Below are 16,742 nucleotides of genomic sequence, written 5' to 3'. Positions count from 1 at the left end.
ATTAACGTCATAACCAGGACAGAGAAATTGCAGGTTAAGTGCCTTGCTCAAGGGCCCAATGTAGTAGAGTCACTTGTGGTGTTTACGGGATTCGAACCAGCATCCTTCCAATTGCCAGTGCACTACTAGACAGGAATTGAATTCCAGGCTGAAGACTGAAGATTCACATTCTTCCCTGTCAGCATAGATTTGTCACTGGCTACTGTAGTTTTTCTCCCACACTGGAAAGGCATTTGTACAGGGTTATATGGTGACACTAAACTATCCCAGTTTGAGTGAATAAACCCTGAGATGAACTGCTGCCATGTCGAGGAGTAGCTCCTGTGTTCAAGCCAATCCTGTCCCGGTAGACTCAAGCTTTACACTACTCTTTAACTAAATAAAGTATTTTTAAACAGTGGGCATGCAGGTTAAGTTAACTGGATATGTTTTATTGTACTCCAGTGTAAATAAAAAGGGTAATTTCTGGGGCCAGGTGATTGCTGCAACTCCCTGCAGCCCTCAAATAGATCAGAAAGGTTTGGTAATGCAAATGTATACTGTAAATATACGCATTTGGTTGGTTTTGAAGACAATGCAGTGTCCATCATTACAACAAAAGAGGACTAAAGCTTTTAGGAGCACACACAGCACATACAGTATCTGAATCTGGTGGAAGCAAATGAGATGGAGAAGATGGAATCTTTAATTGAAAAATACACTGATGTAATAACTGCGGTTAAGGTCAGTCCTGTTGAAGGGTTAATTCTGGATTTGTATACAACATACAAACAGAATACTAAATATCAGATCAATTATTTGAGTTGCCTTTAAAATAAAAACAATTACTCTCACAGATGTTTTAATTATTAGACAATAAGAGAATCCATTTTTTGTTAAGTGTAACTAAGCAATGCGGTAGGCTGGCACCCTGCCCAGGGTTTGTTTCCTGCTTTGTGCCCTGTGTTGGCTGGGATTGGCTCCAGCAGACCCCCGTGACCCTGTAGTTAGGATATAGCAGGTTTGCTAATGGATGGATGTAACTAAGCAACTAATGTTTCTTATTTAACATTTAAAACAACATAGGAATACTGTGGCCATATTGCTTTATAATAAAAGAAGAAAAAACATACAATTAACATAAATAACAAATACAAATGAAATAAATGAACATAAATAAAATAATAAATAGAAGCAAGATTACATAATCACAATGAGGAAACCATCAGTATTACTGAAGATCACAGAAAGCAAGTGAATAGAAACGAGTCTTTAATCTTGTTTTGAACAGTTCAATTGTAGATGACTCCTTTATGTCATGAAGCAAAGAGTTCCACAGGCGAGGAGCAGCAGCTGTGAAAGCCCTATCCCCCTTAGTTTTACACTTGGTACGAGGGACAACAAGAGACAACTGACAAGAACATCTAAGCACTCTAGATGGCTGGTGTAAAACACACAATTCAGATAAATAGGCAGGAGCTAGCCCATGTAAAGATTTAAAAACTAGCAACAAGATTTTAAAATCAATTTGAAAACTGATAGGCAGCCAGTGTAAAGAATCTAATATTGGAGAAACAGATTCAGACTTTCTTGCCCGAACCAGAAAGCGTGTGGCAGCATTCTGGACCAACTGTAACCTGCATATCAGGGATTTGCTAATCCCAGAATACAGCGAGTTGCAGTAAGCAAGGCAAGAAAAGATAAAAGCATGAGTAGCTTTCTCATGATCCCTAGAAGATAGGAAAGGCTTGATCTTACCTAAAAGACGAAGCTAGAAAAAAAAGCAACTCTTGACTACAGAATTAATCTGTTTCTCAAAAGAGAGGTTACTGTCAAAAACAACACCAAGACTGCAAACAAATTGAAATGCCAAACAAAATGACTAGATGACAAATATGACATGAAAAGTTTTATGATTAAATTAGCTTTCAAGAACTATAGTAAACAAATGCATCCAGAAAATTTCACCTCAGACAAAGGAGTATTGGAATCATCAGATGGAAAGATTCCCTCATCAGACTGGACAGCCAGCACAGACTGCACTATAGAAGACCCAGCAGTGGGCAGGCAGCCAGTTGGGCGTGGTCTTTACGATTGTGACTTTATTTTTAACGTTTTTAAAATTTTAATCTCCAGCACTTTCAAATGACCATAATTCATCAATTAATTAATGGACAGATATTGTTGGTTTCCATTTATGTTTAATCCGTTTCTACTGTATTCTTTGTGTGTTTTAACAAATTTGCATGCATATGTGTACAAGTTTTGTATTTAGTAATTAGTATAATTTATACTTGTAGCTCAACTGAGAATTGTTCACAACACTCTGCTCCTGCAGTCAAAAAAGAACGCTAAACAAAAAACAAATTGCATTGTATTGTAATAATTTTAGTTAAATCTAATCTAATTTTAATCTAATCTAATCTAATTTTAGTTAGATTTAGTAGTCTATGATAATAATTCTTTCTACAACCCATGCTGTGGTTTTTATATCTAAACAGGTGAACTTCCCCCTTAAAAAAAATAAAAAATTACTTCCTGGATTAAAGGACAAAGCTTTTGAAAAATAATGCTTGACAAACTCTCTTAACTCATGTAGTGCACTTTTTGTTCCAATAAGCAACCAATATTTTTAAGGAAACCAAAATTCAAAATTACCTGTTTTCTTCAGACACTTCCATCCAATGCATGCATGCCACTGGAGATTCAACAGGGAAACAGTGCAAGACCTCAGCTTTCTCTACATCACAAAGAACAACCCGACTTGTATCGGCAAGACTGAAGGCTAAAACTGTATTGGAAAAAAAAAAAAAAAAAGAATATTGATAATAAAAGCAAAAAACACTTCAAAATAAGAAACTATTAGAATATTACAAAGATTGATAAAATAAGCATGCTACAGTTAAATTGCAAAACCTAGGTGCTTACTGAAACGGTGACAAAACAATGCAAAATATCATATGAATTTTACTTACTAATTTGATTTGGTTTCCTATGCACGTGTGAATAAACTAATCTTTGTGTTTATAATTTAAATTTATCATGTGCTATGACTCAACCTTTTCCCAAGCTGCATATTTTTTTTTTTGACAGACCATTTCTGATTGTTGAAATTTCTATATATCTATTTTGTTATATATGTTACATTTTTCTTAAGTGTCATGGTGTGGGTAATGTTTCCAACATGTGCGAACTCTGACAAATCTCTTTGAATAGCTAAGGTCCTAACCTGACAAAGTGACTTATTGGCACACCTGAGGGCTGTTCCACGAAGCGAGCTTATAAAATCAAGGATTATTTGTAATAGCCTCGCTTGAGTTAGCCTAACAGTTCACTTCAGGCTCATTGAGTTCCACGAACAAAATTCAGGTGTATTTAATCTCCGCTAATTCAAGCCAAGCTTGATAAGCGAGGCTCGTCTTGCCCACGCGATATAAAAGGCAGCCTTGTTAATCGATGCTGGATAAGTAAAAATGGAAACTAAGGAAAGAGCTGCGTTTTTTTCGCAGGCAGAGCAAGAATTATTATTACAAGCCTATGAGGACTACAAAGCTATAATAACTAGAAAGGGGAACACGAGCTGTATTATCAAAGCTCGTGAGGCTGCATGGCAGAAAATAGCTGACAAGTTAAATGCGTAAGAACATGATTTTAGTAACTTTTGTGTTAAGGATGTCAAACTATTTAACAACTAAATGAGAACAGTTTCAAGCCTTCAAAATGTATAGACATTAAAATTTCCTTTTACATATGCATTTTGTTACCAGTTGTAAGGTACTTTAAGGTTATTTTAACACATTGATAAACAGGACAGCATGTTAATTATATGGGTTCATCTTGGATAAAAAGTGATATATAATTGTAATTATTAATATAATTATTAATTATGCTTGGTTTCAGGAGCAACATGAGTGGTAACGAAAAGGTCCTGGCAGCAAGTGAAGAATGCGTCATTATTGGCATACGCTCCTGCTGCAGTATTGCCACATTATGCAAAACTGCACAGGCTACTACAATGTCACACGCTCTGTCTGGTGTAACTCTGAGATGCCGCAGGCAGTTAAACCTGGATTTTAACTGTCCAAATGTCATTTCAATGCGTGCCCTTGTCTTACAATGGGCATGGTTGAAATGTCTTTCTGCTTGTGTTGCAGGATCTGTATATGGTGTGAGAAGAAACGGTAGACATGGGTATCCTCTGTCACCAAGCAGCACACCAGGAAAAATTCCTATAATGGAAAGTAGACACATTAGACTGTAGTATAATAAACTATAGTATATTTGTGAATTTTAGTTGACTTGCCTTGTCTAAGGCTTTGAGCCAATGAAGATTCGCGAAAAATTCTGGCATCATGTACTGATCCTGGCCATTTTGCCACAATGTTTGAAATTAGATGTTCAGCAGTGCATACCATCTGAAACATTATAGGAAATGGTAATGACAAACATTGCTAATGTTGGACGACTACACTGTCACCTCTTGTATATAAATGTGAGATATTATCAGTACTTACCTGTACATTAATACTGTGATATGATTTGCGGTTTATGTAATCAGGCTCTGTTGGACCTACTGGAGCCTTTATCCTCACGTGTGTACAGTCAATGGCTCCAATGACGTTAGGAAAGCCTGACAAATTAAATTCAGTTACTTATCAGGTAATGATTTATGTGATGTAAATGAGTAGATGTTTAAAGATTAAGCACCATTAATTGCAAAGAAAGTTTCCTTAATGGCAAGAATTCCTCGGTGGCCAGGAAAGGTAATGAATATATTTAAAAAGGACTTTAATGCAACGCAAAACTTCCTGATTTCAAGGCACACTGTAGCTTTGCTTAAATGTTCAGCATCCTCCACACTGTACAGAAATGAACCACTGGCAAAATAACGCAAAGCGATACACAAAGACTGTGCAACCGTAAGGGCTTTAGAGCGACGTGTGTTTTTAGAAATGTAAGGTTCTAATAACTGACACAAATATGCAATACTGTGTCTACTAAATCTATAGCGCTCGTATAAATAATCATCTGCAAAATGCAACGGATCTATCCTGGGCCGAAGTAATTGTGGAACCTGTTGCCTTAAAGCTCTACGAATGAGCCTCGCTCCCTCATCAACTGGATTATGAATAAACGGGCACGCCATGGTTATTCATGTAAAAGCCTTCAATGCACTCCTTGTCATTTTATACTTTCTAAGTAATTAGAATCGCCTGCATGTAATCTGTAATAATTTTATATTGGAGGGTCGATGTGTGCGAAAGAGGGAGTGAACAGCAGCAGAATAATCCCAGCCCCGCAGAACGTCGTGCTGTGACATCACATGGCTTGTCCAATCATATTCATCAAGCTAAGCTAAGCTTCACAACTAACCTGCCACGGAGCAGGCTTGTCCAAGAGCATATGTTGGCATAGTAATTAAGCGGAGCTTCAGGTTAGCCTCGTTCGTGGAACCGAATTTCGAGAAATTAAGACGGGATTATCGAAATAAGCCTGGATTTTGAGGTTAGCTCGCTTCGTGGAACAGCCCTCTGATGTTAAAATCCCCACCCTCCACAAGAATTTTTGTAAATAAGAGGTCACTAATGAAAGTATCATGAATAATCTTGACATTTTTACAATGTTTTGATTTTACTAACATTGATTTAAACAGTATTTCAAAATATCAGTGAATTAACTGAGTATGTGCATATGTTATACAATTTATTTTTGTATAGCCTAAAATCACACAAAAAGTGGCGCAATGGGCTTTAACAGGCCCTGCCTCTTGACAGGCCCCAGAGTGAACTCTAAGAAGACAAGGAAAAACTCCCAAAAAATACCCTTGCAAGGAAAAAAATGGAAGAAACGTTAGGAAAGGCAGTTCAAACAGAGACCCCTTTCCAGGTAGGTTGGGTGTGCTGGGTATGATGTAGTGTTGGATCAATACTAAAACTTTGATTTCAGTATCAATATCAGCTTTTGGACCTCAGTACCAGTATCTAAACAGTAACAAAGCAAATAATAGAGAACTCCCTACCCTGTTCACAGCAGTCTCCCTGCTCTGCAACACAATCACACGCCTCCCTTCCTTGCCACACTTAGCAAATCAATACAAGGAGTGAGGATGTTGGAGGAGTTGGTGGTCTCCTTTTAGTTTCTGGTGTATTTATATTAATACAGAAGGTCAAACAGCAGGGTATCTCGTGGTTAATCAAGATGTAATACTTCTTGATACATACATAATCTAGATATAATACATATATTTCATAGAGGAGCCAAGCAGGCACAGGTTTGGGGAGTTGGAGTTGCTATTGCACTAATAATCAACTGAGTGTGAGGTTATATACCATTTACTTCCATTACTGATATTAACAAAATGACAGTACGGTTCTGTTTTAAAAATTGTGTTTTTCTGTATGTGTTCAGTACTAATTTGGATGTATTGGGTAAGACACTTTCACACCACTAGTGTGCCATCATTCTCTACCTGTACAATTTAAAGCAAATTGCTTAGCATGCCTGTGATCGAACTGTAAAAAGAATATGTAAACAATTGCAATGTATCCAGAACTTGTAAGTCACCTTGGACAAAAATAACCAAAAAATATACACCAATAATTTTTAATGGCAGCAACAATACTCCGTGCACTGCCAGAAGCAAAGACATGTAATATCACTACCAACTCTTCTTATGAATTCTTGCATTTTTCACAAACACAGAAACTAAACTAAATAGACATATTAAAACAAGTATTTTGCTTCTAAGAGTGAGTGAGTGATGTTTCAACAGGATTGAACCTTCACAACTACTCTCTACATGTCAATGCATAAATAATATGCAAGTCTCTCCTGCAGATGCAGATGAGCAGACCTCAGTTCCGGCACGAACAAAAAATCCAGCCTCAGCAAGCCAAGCTCTTTAATACACAGACCTGCTTTTCTAGTTGACAGGAATAGTTGCACTGAGTGACAACAGAGCTCCACGAAGAAGTCCATACTGTATGTATAAAGACTGATCTCATCAGTAAAACCTCTTAATTTCATGGATAGAAGCACAAAGGATCTTGTTTCTGGTTTTTTGATACCAGAAATAATAATAATAAGCTGTTCAAAAAAGCATTATACAAACAGTATTGTTGCACAAGTAAAAAAAGAATCTAAATCAAACTGTCATATACTGGAGTAACACAAAACTGAGTGGAGGGAATTCAAGTACAAATACTCAAACTCTAATAAATATTAAAATTTATTTGTAATTTTGATAAAAATGTGACAGGTCTATGTCTTTCTGATAATCTGTGAAATTATCATATTTACAGAAGAAAACCATTCAGTCACAGTTTAAATGAAACACCATTAAGCAAGTTCACATAATTATTTTGACCAGGGCCCAAGTTACCATGATTTATGTGGCTTGAAGCACGGTCATAAAGATGATTCTGATAGGAACGCGGAGCCACTTCAGTCTCACTACATGAATAATTATAAAAGCCTTGCATATAAAAAGTGTGATAGTTCAGGATTGTGAAAACAAAAAATCTGAACAATTCTTTTAATATAAAGAATGTTTAAGATGTTGCTTTTATATTGATTTTACATCTATTTTGCATACTGCAAATTATATCGCAACCCAAAATCATCTTCTGTGGCATACTAGTATGAAGAATTATCAACTAGTCTTATTACATTAACACATTTCGTCATATTAAACAACCCTAGCCATAGCATTCAATGCTTTTTGTTAAACCAAATATTATTAACTTAAATAAGCTAACAATATATCAAATTTTCTTTAAAATAGCAGCAACCATAATATTTTGCTTTCAGTTACAATGTAATAAAGATTCAGTGGTTCTACCTTTGCCATCTGGTCTCCAAGCAACAGAAGATATTTCCTTTCCTGTGTTTTCATTTGGAGCTAAACTCCAAACACGCTGAAAATTGGCCAAGCGGTGCAACAAAAGCTGAAAAGAAGTAATAATTTGCTTTTATTAACAAACAAAGTATAGGTACTTTCTGAAATGTTTGCATTGATACTTTTCAGACTAATCACATCCACTACTTCCACCTAAGTTTTTACTGCTCCCTATAATCATATGTGATAACTAATGGACAAACCATGTATTTCAGACTTATTTCATTATGGTTGAAGAAATAAATCAAATATGTGGCTTTTTTGTAGGTTCCTGGCGTAACTACATTATTTTGAGCAAAGCTGGTTTTTATATGCAGTTGTAATTACACAGTATTAAAAAATACTATAAAACATAATTTATATTTTAAACAGCATTTGCCAGTTCTGCACCAGAAATTAGCTTTTACCCAAATAAATCCTGGCAGCATAAAATATTTTAACAAGAAACACATACAACAGTTACTATGCAAAGAGTGACACATTATGATAATGAAATATTATCAAAACAGATATCCCTACATCATTTATTAGTATTTCAAAAATGAGCCCCTCTAGGTAAGCTGAGCCACCATTTTAAACAGAAGTTTACAATGGGATGTTCAGATAATAAATGGAAGTTAGCTCCAAATAAAATACACACTTCCTAAATTTGCTGGTCTAATTCAACTCTAAACTCGGTATGACACACATCTCTCATTTGATTCAAAATACAGCAGAGTAAATACCATAATTTATTAGTGATGTTTGATATTTTGAGAATGTCTGATGTCCAGTTCTTACTGAAAAAAAATCATTTGCTTATCTGTCAGACAGTCTTCTAACTGCTCTGTTTGGAGTAAAATCTGATGGGACATTATTGTGTAACAAATGATCCATTCTGATAATGTATGTTAACATGTCATACCTTGTTTTGACTGGAAGAATCCTAACCAACCAACACAACAGCAAACAATGCCCTCATTTACTTAAAATCTGAAAAAAATTAAGTTAGTCTTATGGAGAATATTTTCTTTCTAAGCTGGCATTTATCAATGCTGTCCTCCATTAACTGAACATGCTGAGCGACTGTTCACCTTTTGAATATTTCAGATAATTTGAGTGATTACTTCATATGAAATATTTCTCTTTCCCGGCTATCCAGATGGGTAGAAGAAAGGTTTTCTCATATAAATAAAATATGGTACTGTATGACTGGCTTGTTTGTAGTATGCTGTATTAAAACCTTGAAATTAATACAAAAAACATAGCAGAACAGATTTACAAAAGGTAACACAATGAAAAGCTAAATATCTTGAGTAATGATGAAATGCTTCCATTTGTTTAGTATTCTGCTTACATGCAAGCAGCACCAAGGATACATTTAGCTTTTTTAACAAGACATCTTATCAACAACAAAAAAAAAAAAAATACTTTACAGGATAACGCCTCACTGTGACTGCCAAGTCACAACTTTTCTTTCTTTTTAATTTTCTTGCTTTATAGTCATTCTGTTGTGTGTTCAGACCAACATATGTGTGTATATTTAATGTATTTATCTACCTATTTATGTATTTAATTTATTGAAAGTGCTTCTGTAAAAAGCCACATTTAACCCAGGGGACAAATAAACTTGTATTTATCTATACCTCACAAATTTGATGTTGATCTCAGAGCTTGGGCCCCCTCAAGAAAATTTTGATTTTAACAGAACATTTATAAAGTGGAAGCAAATAAAGAAGAGGAGAAAGAGGACAGGGCAAGAATGAGGAAGATAATGAACAAGAAAGATTGAGACCAAACAAAATAATTTACAGATGTATAGTTTACAATGAGTCATTGATGTTAGGATAGGACAGTTATGTATATAATTAAAAGAAGAGACAAGGTTAAGGGAAAAAGTTTGACATAAAACAGAGAAGATACTAAAGATTGACAGTAAGGTAAGCCTGTGCTGCACTTAACAATGAATTCTAGCATGAATTTTATATTACGTGCATAGTTTTAATGCACAATTTTATAACCCCCAACACAGGCTGAAATACACTAACTGTATGCTGGATTTTAAGAGAGAGAGCTCTAATTTCAAAAATGAATTGCAGACTCTGATCTTTTGTTATTACTTAAAGCATTGTACCATTTATACAGCTGGCTACACGTGTGTGTGTGCCTACTTCTGTGACAATATGCAAATATAAACATACATAATATCATCATATCCTAATAACCCTACTCAAGGTCATGTGTGGTTGGAGAAAAGGTAGGAACTAACCCTGTAATAGAGTGCCAGTCCGTCAGACGGCCCACCAGCATGGAGTCAATTTGGAATTTTCAATTAATCTAACTTGCTAATTTCTATGGATATGTGAGAAAAAGTAGAGTACCCAGAGTAAAAGTCGGGAATAGGTAAACTCCACAAAGGCAATAATCAGGTGCAGGATTTGAATCTAAACTGCAGGATCTGTGGAGTAGTATTTGTAACCACTGCAACATTATTATTATATATATTCACATACAGTATACAATATATATACATACACATACTTTTTGATTGCTCATATTATTGTTTAATTTTCACCCTATCAGATTCATTATTTACACATGGCTTATTACCTCCCCAGCTTTGTTGGCAAGCGCGATAAGATCCCTCTTTGGAGACCAGACCATAAATATTACAGCAGTTGGAAGCTGCTTCTCTCCAAACAGACGAAACGGTGGCATCTTTAGACAGGTGGAGTTATCTGACAATGTACGAGTAGAAATTGAATACAGTTACAAACGTACATAAATGCATAGGTAAACAATAAATCAAAACAAAACAAAAGATTAACTGGAATAATTCCTGCACAACAGTATACGCTTTCTTGCCGATTTATTTCTGCACTCTTTATATAAGAGCATTTCATGCGTTTTAGAGTCCTAATTAGCGTAAATGACAGCACCCAGTAATAGCCGGGTTTTAGTGACATTAAACCGAAAGGCTCGTCACATTAGTCAGTACTTAGCAGCAGGTCATAAAAACAGACAATCATTACTTGTCATTAGTTAAAACATATCACTGGGCATGATGAAAAACATCTACTGTATTTAAAACAGATTGTTTTATGATAACTCGCTCGTGACTCACCTAGGCCGATGAACAGCGTCGTGCTACAAATCAGCTAGATGAAATACAATTCACAGCACAATTAAACATCGTTAAATTTAGCTGCAATCTACATTTACAGGACTGTCCTAATATGTTCATGTAAACCGCCATTATCCATCTAAACCACGGGAGATGACCAAGTCAACAGACTAGTCCAATCGCAAGAAGGTTAGAAACGACGTCACGCTTGAGCTATGGTGTACCAAGTAGGACAAATTCACCCTTAACGGAGGCGTTTCTACGAACTAGGGATGGTTTTTGGAAATTAAAGCATGTAACATCCATCCATCCATCCATCCATCCATTTTCTAACCCTCTGAATCCGAATACAGGGTCACGGGGGTCTGCTAACATATGAGATACTTTTAGTTTGTGTTACACAAAACCCTTCTTAAGCAGCCATTTTAAGAGAGTTCACAAAGCATTACTTTGTTAAGCTTGCCCTAAGTCGCCTTTAAAACAGTATCACAAGTCGATTGAAAAGCAGTTGACTGATAATATTAAATGATTTCGTGATTAGTTCTTCGGTGGAATGAAATAAACTCGTGAAAAGGAATATAAAGCAAACGTGGCATCATCATTTAATAATCAAATACGACAAAGAGTACACATCAGTACGCCATGCTTCTAAAAAGAGCGCAAAAGAATTAACAGGCATGCCATAACAGAAAAGCATAATTTCCCGAAGAAGAGCCTGTTCTTCAGTGCCTGTTCTTCTTTACGATGACAGCACAGTGCCAATTATTAATTAAGTCACACAACGGCCTTTCCAACAGTGAGAAAAGCACATTTGTCATAAAATGAAAGTCTGCACATCAGAACTTTTGTATAGTTTTTCGGAAATAAAGACATCACGTAGAAAGCCTGGTATATATTAATTTCTGTATTTTGTTCACAATAGTTAAAAGTAGTAAATAAATTCCTTTACACATTATAAACTCCCTCACTCCTTCAGCGGGTATGCGATGTGTTTACTTCTCAAATACAAGGTGTGGCAGAAAAGTAATGAGACTGATTTTTTATTTACCAAAGTTTTTATTTTTTTCAAACATCAATGTTATCCCCTTCAAACTAGTTCCCTTGGGCAGCTACACATCGATGGAGACGTTGTTCCCACTGTTGGTAGTAGCGCTGGAAGTCTTCAACCGGTATGGTCTTCAGCATGTCTGTTACACTCTTTTGGATGTTTTCTAAAGTCCCGAAATGACGTCCTTTTTGGACATTTTTCAGTTTAGGAAAAAGGAAAAAGTCACACGGACTGAGGTCAGGTGAATAAGGGGGCTGGGGAACCACAGGAATGCCTTTTGAGGTCAAAAATTCTGTTATGGAGAGGGCAGTTTTTCGGCACCATTTTGGCACAGACCTTTCGCATGTGCAAATGCTCAGTCAAAATTTGATGAACGGTAAATCTGTTCAAATTTAATTGTTCACTCAACATTTAATGTTTAACGACAGTCTGATCTCACAAGAGTGTTCACACGTTCGATGTTTTCATTGGTTTTTGAAGTTGAAGTCCTCCTGAACGGTGTTCATCTTCAACGTATTTTCTGCCTTCCAAAAATGATTTGTGCCAGCGAAAACTTGAGCTCGGGATAAAGAATGTTCCCCATAGGCCTGTTTTAACTTTTCAAACGTCACACTTGCCGTTTAATGGCACAACGTTGCTCCAAATTCCGCTGTTCCATTTTGCGTGACGCACAACCAAAAACACAACTTCGCTAATAGCAGTCACAAAAATCACGTAGTTAACGGAAGGAGTTGAAACTCACACTGAGCTATGGGAGGGTACTGATACACGTGCTCTATCAAGGACAACAGCGCAGCGTTGCCAGATCGCTTGCAGTGTTGCCAGTCTCATTACTTTTCTGCCACACCTCGTATACTATAGGGAATTATTATATTTACCCATACTATTTTATAACCCACTTGTTAAGGGCAAGGTCCCGGGACAGCTGGAGCCCATCCCAGCAATCATCAGTCACAAGAATATACTATGCTTGTGCCAAAAAGAAAGAAAGGATTCCTTACTCCTTACATGGTTTTTGAGGTGATTTACTACCCTTAAATGCCCTTAATGCTCACCTTTACTGCATTAGTTGGAATCCTGTTTGCGACACTGCACATTTTCACCTTTTATAGGTAACCCTACAGCTGGCTTAGAAGCTGATCATCTGCATGATGAAATACCAGCTCATAGTATGGATGACTTCATCCTAGCTGATGCAGCTTGTTAGCTCCATTACATAGCCCTAGCATTGCTAGATTAGAAAATTAGAAATAAGGGACACTCTTAAAATCTCTCTCTATATTACTATATATATAAATTTATACATGACCCCTACACACCCAGACCAATATATTATATAAAAGTAGAGACATAAGTAAAAAATATAAAGCAAGGATTTTAATGGGTTATGAGGAAAACAAAAGTAAAATCATTTGAAAATTATTTAATACAAGCTAAAAAAAATTCTGTAAAAGTGGAATCATTTGAAAATATTTATTTAATACAGACAACAGAGAAATATTATTATTATTTATTACAGGCAGTTAGAAAAAAAGTGGGCCATGGCAAGTAGTAACAACACACTTTGTTGACACCTGTATGTTGCAATGCTGATACAGAACTGCACAGCAGCACGGCTGAAGAGCAAAACGGTAACAGTGTCGCGGTCCTCGGCCAACCATAGCAACTGAACAAGTTGCAAACAGGCAGTAAACACTAGTTTCCTCGTTACATTTGGATTTATTTTCATCAAGAGAATCTAAGAAAAGATATTATAATATATATATATAATTCACAAAGGCAAGACAACCATGGAAAGCATGCCGGAAGGGGCATGGATTCACTAAACCGCCGACAAGTGAGACACCTATGGCGCATGCAGGAAGGAGCCACGCCCACCAACTCCAAGACCATTGGATACGACGACAACTCACAGAGCCACGCCCACCAACTCGGGCGTGACGACACAAAAAAACCGGCGTCATTTATATTCGTCTATCACAGAGGTCACATGCAGCTCCAACCCACATTGACTGTTAATAGAGGCATGTTTCTCGCGGAGGTGAATCGCCATATGCAGCGTGTAAAACTGTTTGCGAGGGGTATCCCATGGGATCCTTAAAACATTCCTTTACAACTGAGGTTAAAACACAATGAAGTGAGCAGTCTTTAAAAAACGAGTTTTCGGTTACGACGCACGACCGCGTGCACCATAGCAAACTGTTTTACATGCTACATACAGCAATTTGCATCCGCGACAATTATGCATCTTCTTAGATGCTCCTGCACTGTACACACACTCCCCCCACCTCGCTATTACCGTGGTCAGGTGTCTTGGTGGATTATATATAGAAAGGCAGCAAAAACCACACAGAGCAATGAAAAATCTACGTAAGTCACAGGTGCATCTGGACTGTACAAAGTTGACAACGACTCAAGTGACGAGTTGGAGGTGGGCACATGAGCAGGCAGTGTATACTGAACAAGAAATCAGCAGACTAGCATGACGGAGGGAGCGGAGTGGACGTCCTTCTCCTCTCCTCCCGTTCCACCCTCCGCGCCTGAGTGCTGCATGGATGATTGTGTGTTGGTTCGTTCCGTGCATTGGTTAAAACCTAATGAAGGAAGCAGTCTTTAAAAACCAATAAGTCCTGTGCCTCTGTTTCATTACCGTCTCACCTGCTTCACCAATGCAGGCCCTGCAGCAGTCGAGACGCTCTCTCAGCAGCTGACCTTCTCTGTGCCTGACCGGTTCACACAGAGGCACCACATGACTAAGCGGTGTGTATGCTTCGAGAACGAGGGTGGACGTGACAGGACTATCTAAGAAGAGGCATGTTTATCACGGATGTAAATCGCTGTATGCAGCGTGTAAAACAATTTGTCGCGAATGTGAATTGCTGTATGCAGCGTGTAAAATGCTGTATTGTATGTTGCCCTCTCCAGAGTTGGATCTGTTCATTCACCTACAGTCATATACACAATGAAGTGAGCAGTCTTTAAAAACCGAGTTTTCGGTTACAACGCACGACTGCGTGCACTATAGCAAACTGTTTTACACGCTACATACAGCAATTCGCATCCACAACAAACATGCGTCTTCTTAGATGCTCCTGCACTTTGTACTCACCCCCCTCCCACCTCGCTACCACCGTGGTCGGGTGTCTTGGTGGATTATATATAGAAAGGCAGCCAAAACCGCACAGAGCAATGAAAAGTCTACATGACTCACAGCTGCATCTGGACTGTACAAAGACGACAACGACTCCAGTGATGAGTTGGAGGTGGGCACATGAGCAGGCAGTGCATACTGGACGAGAAATCAGCAGACTAGCATGACGGAGGGAGTGGAATAGACGTCCTTCTCCTCTCCTCCCATTCCACCCTCCGCACCTGGTTCGTTCTGTGTATTGTTACAATGTTGCTTTTCTTGCTGATTTATTACATTACCGATTTTTTGAATGTTAATTATTATTATAGTGGACCCACATGAAGACAGCATATGCACATTTCCCATACAACTGTATCTTTACCTTGCTTTTCACCATGCTGTAGGTTTGCTCATGTGCTGTAAACCCCCTGTTCATGTCCTTACGTTTTCTTTCCCAGTCTCCACAGAAAAAATCTAATTGAAAATAAAGCTAGCTGCAACCTTTGAACACTGGTTCTGCACAACCTAAAAAGAAATACAAATATTAACTTAAAAAACTTGAAATTATTAACATTCTAAATTATTTAAATGTGAATTAAATTAAATTAAATTAAATTATTTAATTTGACAGTGTATATGTATGAAAAGCAGAAATTGTACTGTATAGAATTCCTAGGCAATATATAGAATGCCGAAAATTGGACGGCAAAGTATGAAATGATTAATATGTCCCACATTTCCTAGGCATTCTATTTCATTTTCATATATGCCTTTTCAATAAAAGCCTTTTCACGACTCTCTTTTAATACTTTGCCTAAATAGCATTTCTTATTCTATGTAATACCTAGGTATTACATACAATGCCTAGGGAAAGTATATATAATATTAAAAAAATTTGGATATTTCATACTTTGCCCAAAAACGCCAGGCATTCTATATAATGCCTGCCTTTCATACATTGCCAGTAACATATATATAAAATGGCAAACTATAAATGCTTTATTAATATGAAAATATTTTGCTCTCTTCTCATGCTTGTGCACTTTGGGGATACCTTATGGGCTCGGGTATGCTAATTTCCCAATGGAACACAGGATGATGCTATTTATTACCTCCTTGACTTTTCCTACCTCTGCAGACTGGATGAATGATGACTTTACCACGCTTGATGTAATTTCCAGTATCTGTCCATCTGAACCCACCTTCTCCTCTCAGAAATCCAAATTACCAGAAGCTCCGCCATCTTGAAGCAGTCAGTTTTGAGAGTCATATCTATGAAAACGTTTTTTTTCTTTTTAATACATTTATAACCTGCATTTTGTTTTCAATTATACAATAAGAGTTGAGGGTTTGCCTCAACTCTTTATGGGTGTTTATGGTTTTTGTTACTCTCTATATAAATTCTAATATTTCAGTTATTCAGGGAACTGCCCTAATGTGACTTTAACATTATATAACAATTGCTAACAATTTACATCAGCCTGAGGATGAGTCATCACCACTGTGAGCTGGTTTTTCATCAGGGAAATTACCTTCTTCAAAGCCAGCTGCAGGGGAGACTCTAAAAATGTCAAGCCTGCAAGTT

General features: G+C 37.1%; 1 protein-coding gene across 1 annotated transcript in view; it reads right to left on the bottom strand.

Annotated features, from left to right (window-relative positions):
• anapc4 (anaphase promoting complex subunit 4) overlaps positions 1–11,147 on the bottom strand; it is a 62,738-nt gene extending 51,591 nt beyond the window's left edge. Inside the window, exons 1-4 of the mRNA XM_039751173.1 lie at positions 10,980–11,147; positions 10,466–10,593; positions 7,820–7,925; positions 2,638–2,770 (exon numbers count right to left, since the gene is read on the bottom strand). Coding sequence (XP_039607107.1) covers positions 2,638–2,770; positions 7,820–7,925; positions 10,466–10,573 — 347 coding nt within the window. The 5' untranslated portion in view covers positions 10,574–10,593; positions 10,980–11,147. The remainder of the gene's footprint in view (positions 1–2,637; positions 2,771–7,819; positions 7,926–10,465; positions 10,594–10,979) is intronic.
• Between the last annotated feature and the right edge of the window lie 5,595 nt (positions 11,148–16,742).

This window comes from Polypterus senegalus, chromosome 4 (genome assembly GCF_016835505.1).
Source record: "Polypterus senegalus isolate Bchr_013 chromosome 4, ASM1683550v1, whole genome shotgun sequence".
NCBI classification, from domain to species: Eukaryota; Metazoa; Chordata; class Cladistia; order Polypteriformes; family Polypteridae; genus Polypterus; species Polypterus senegalus.
This window is presented reverse-complemented; position numbering and strand designations above follow the sequence as displayed.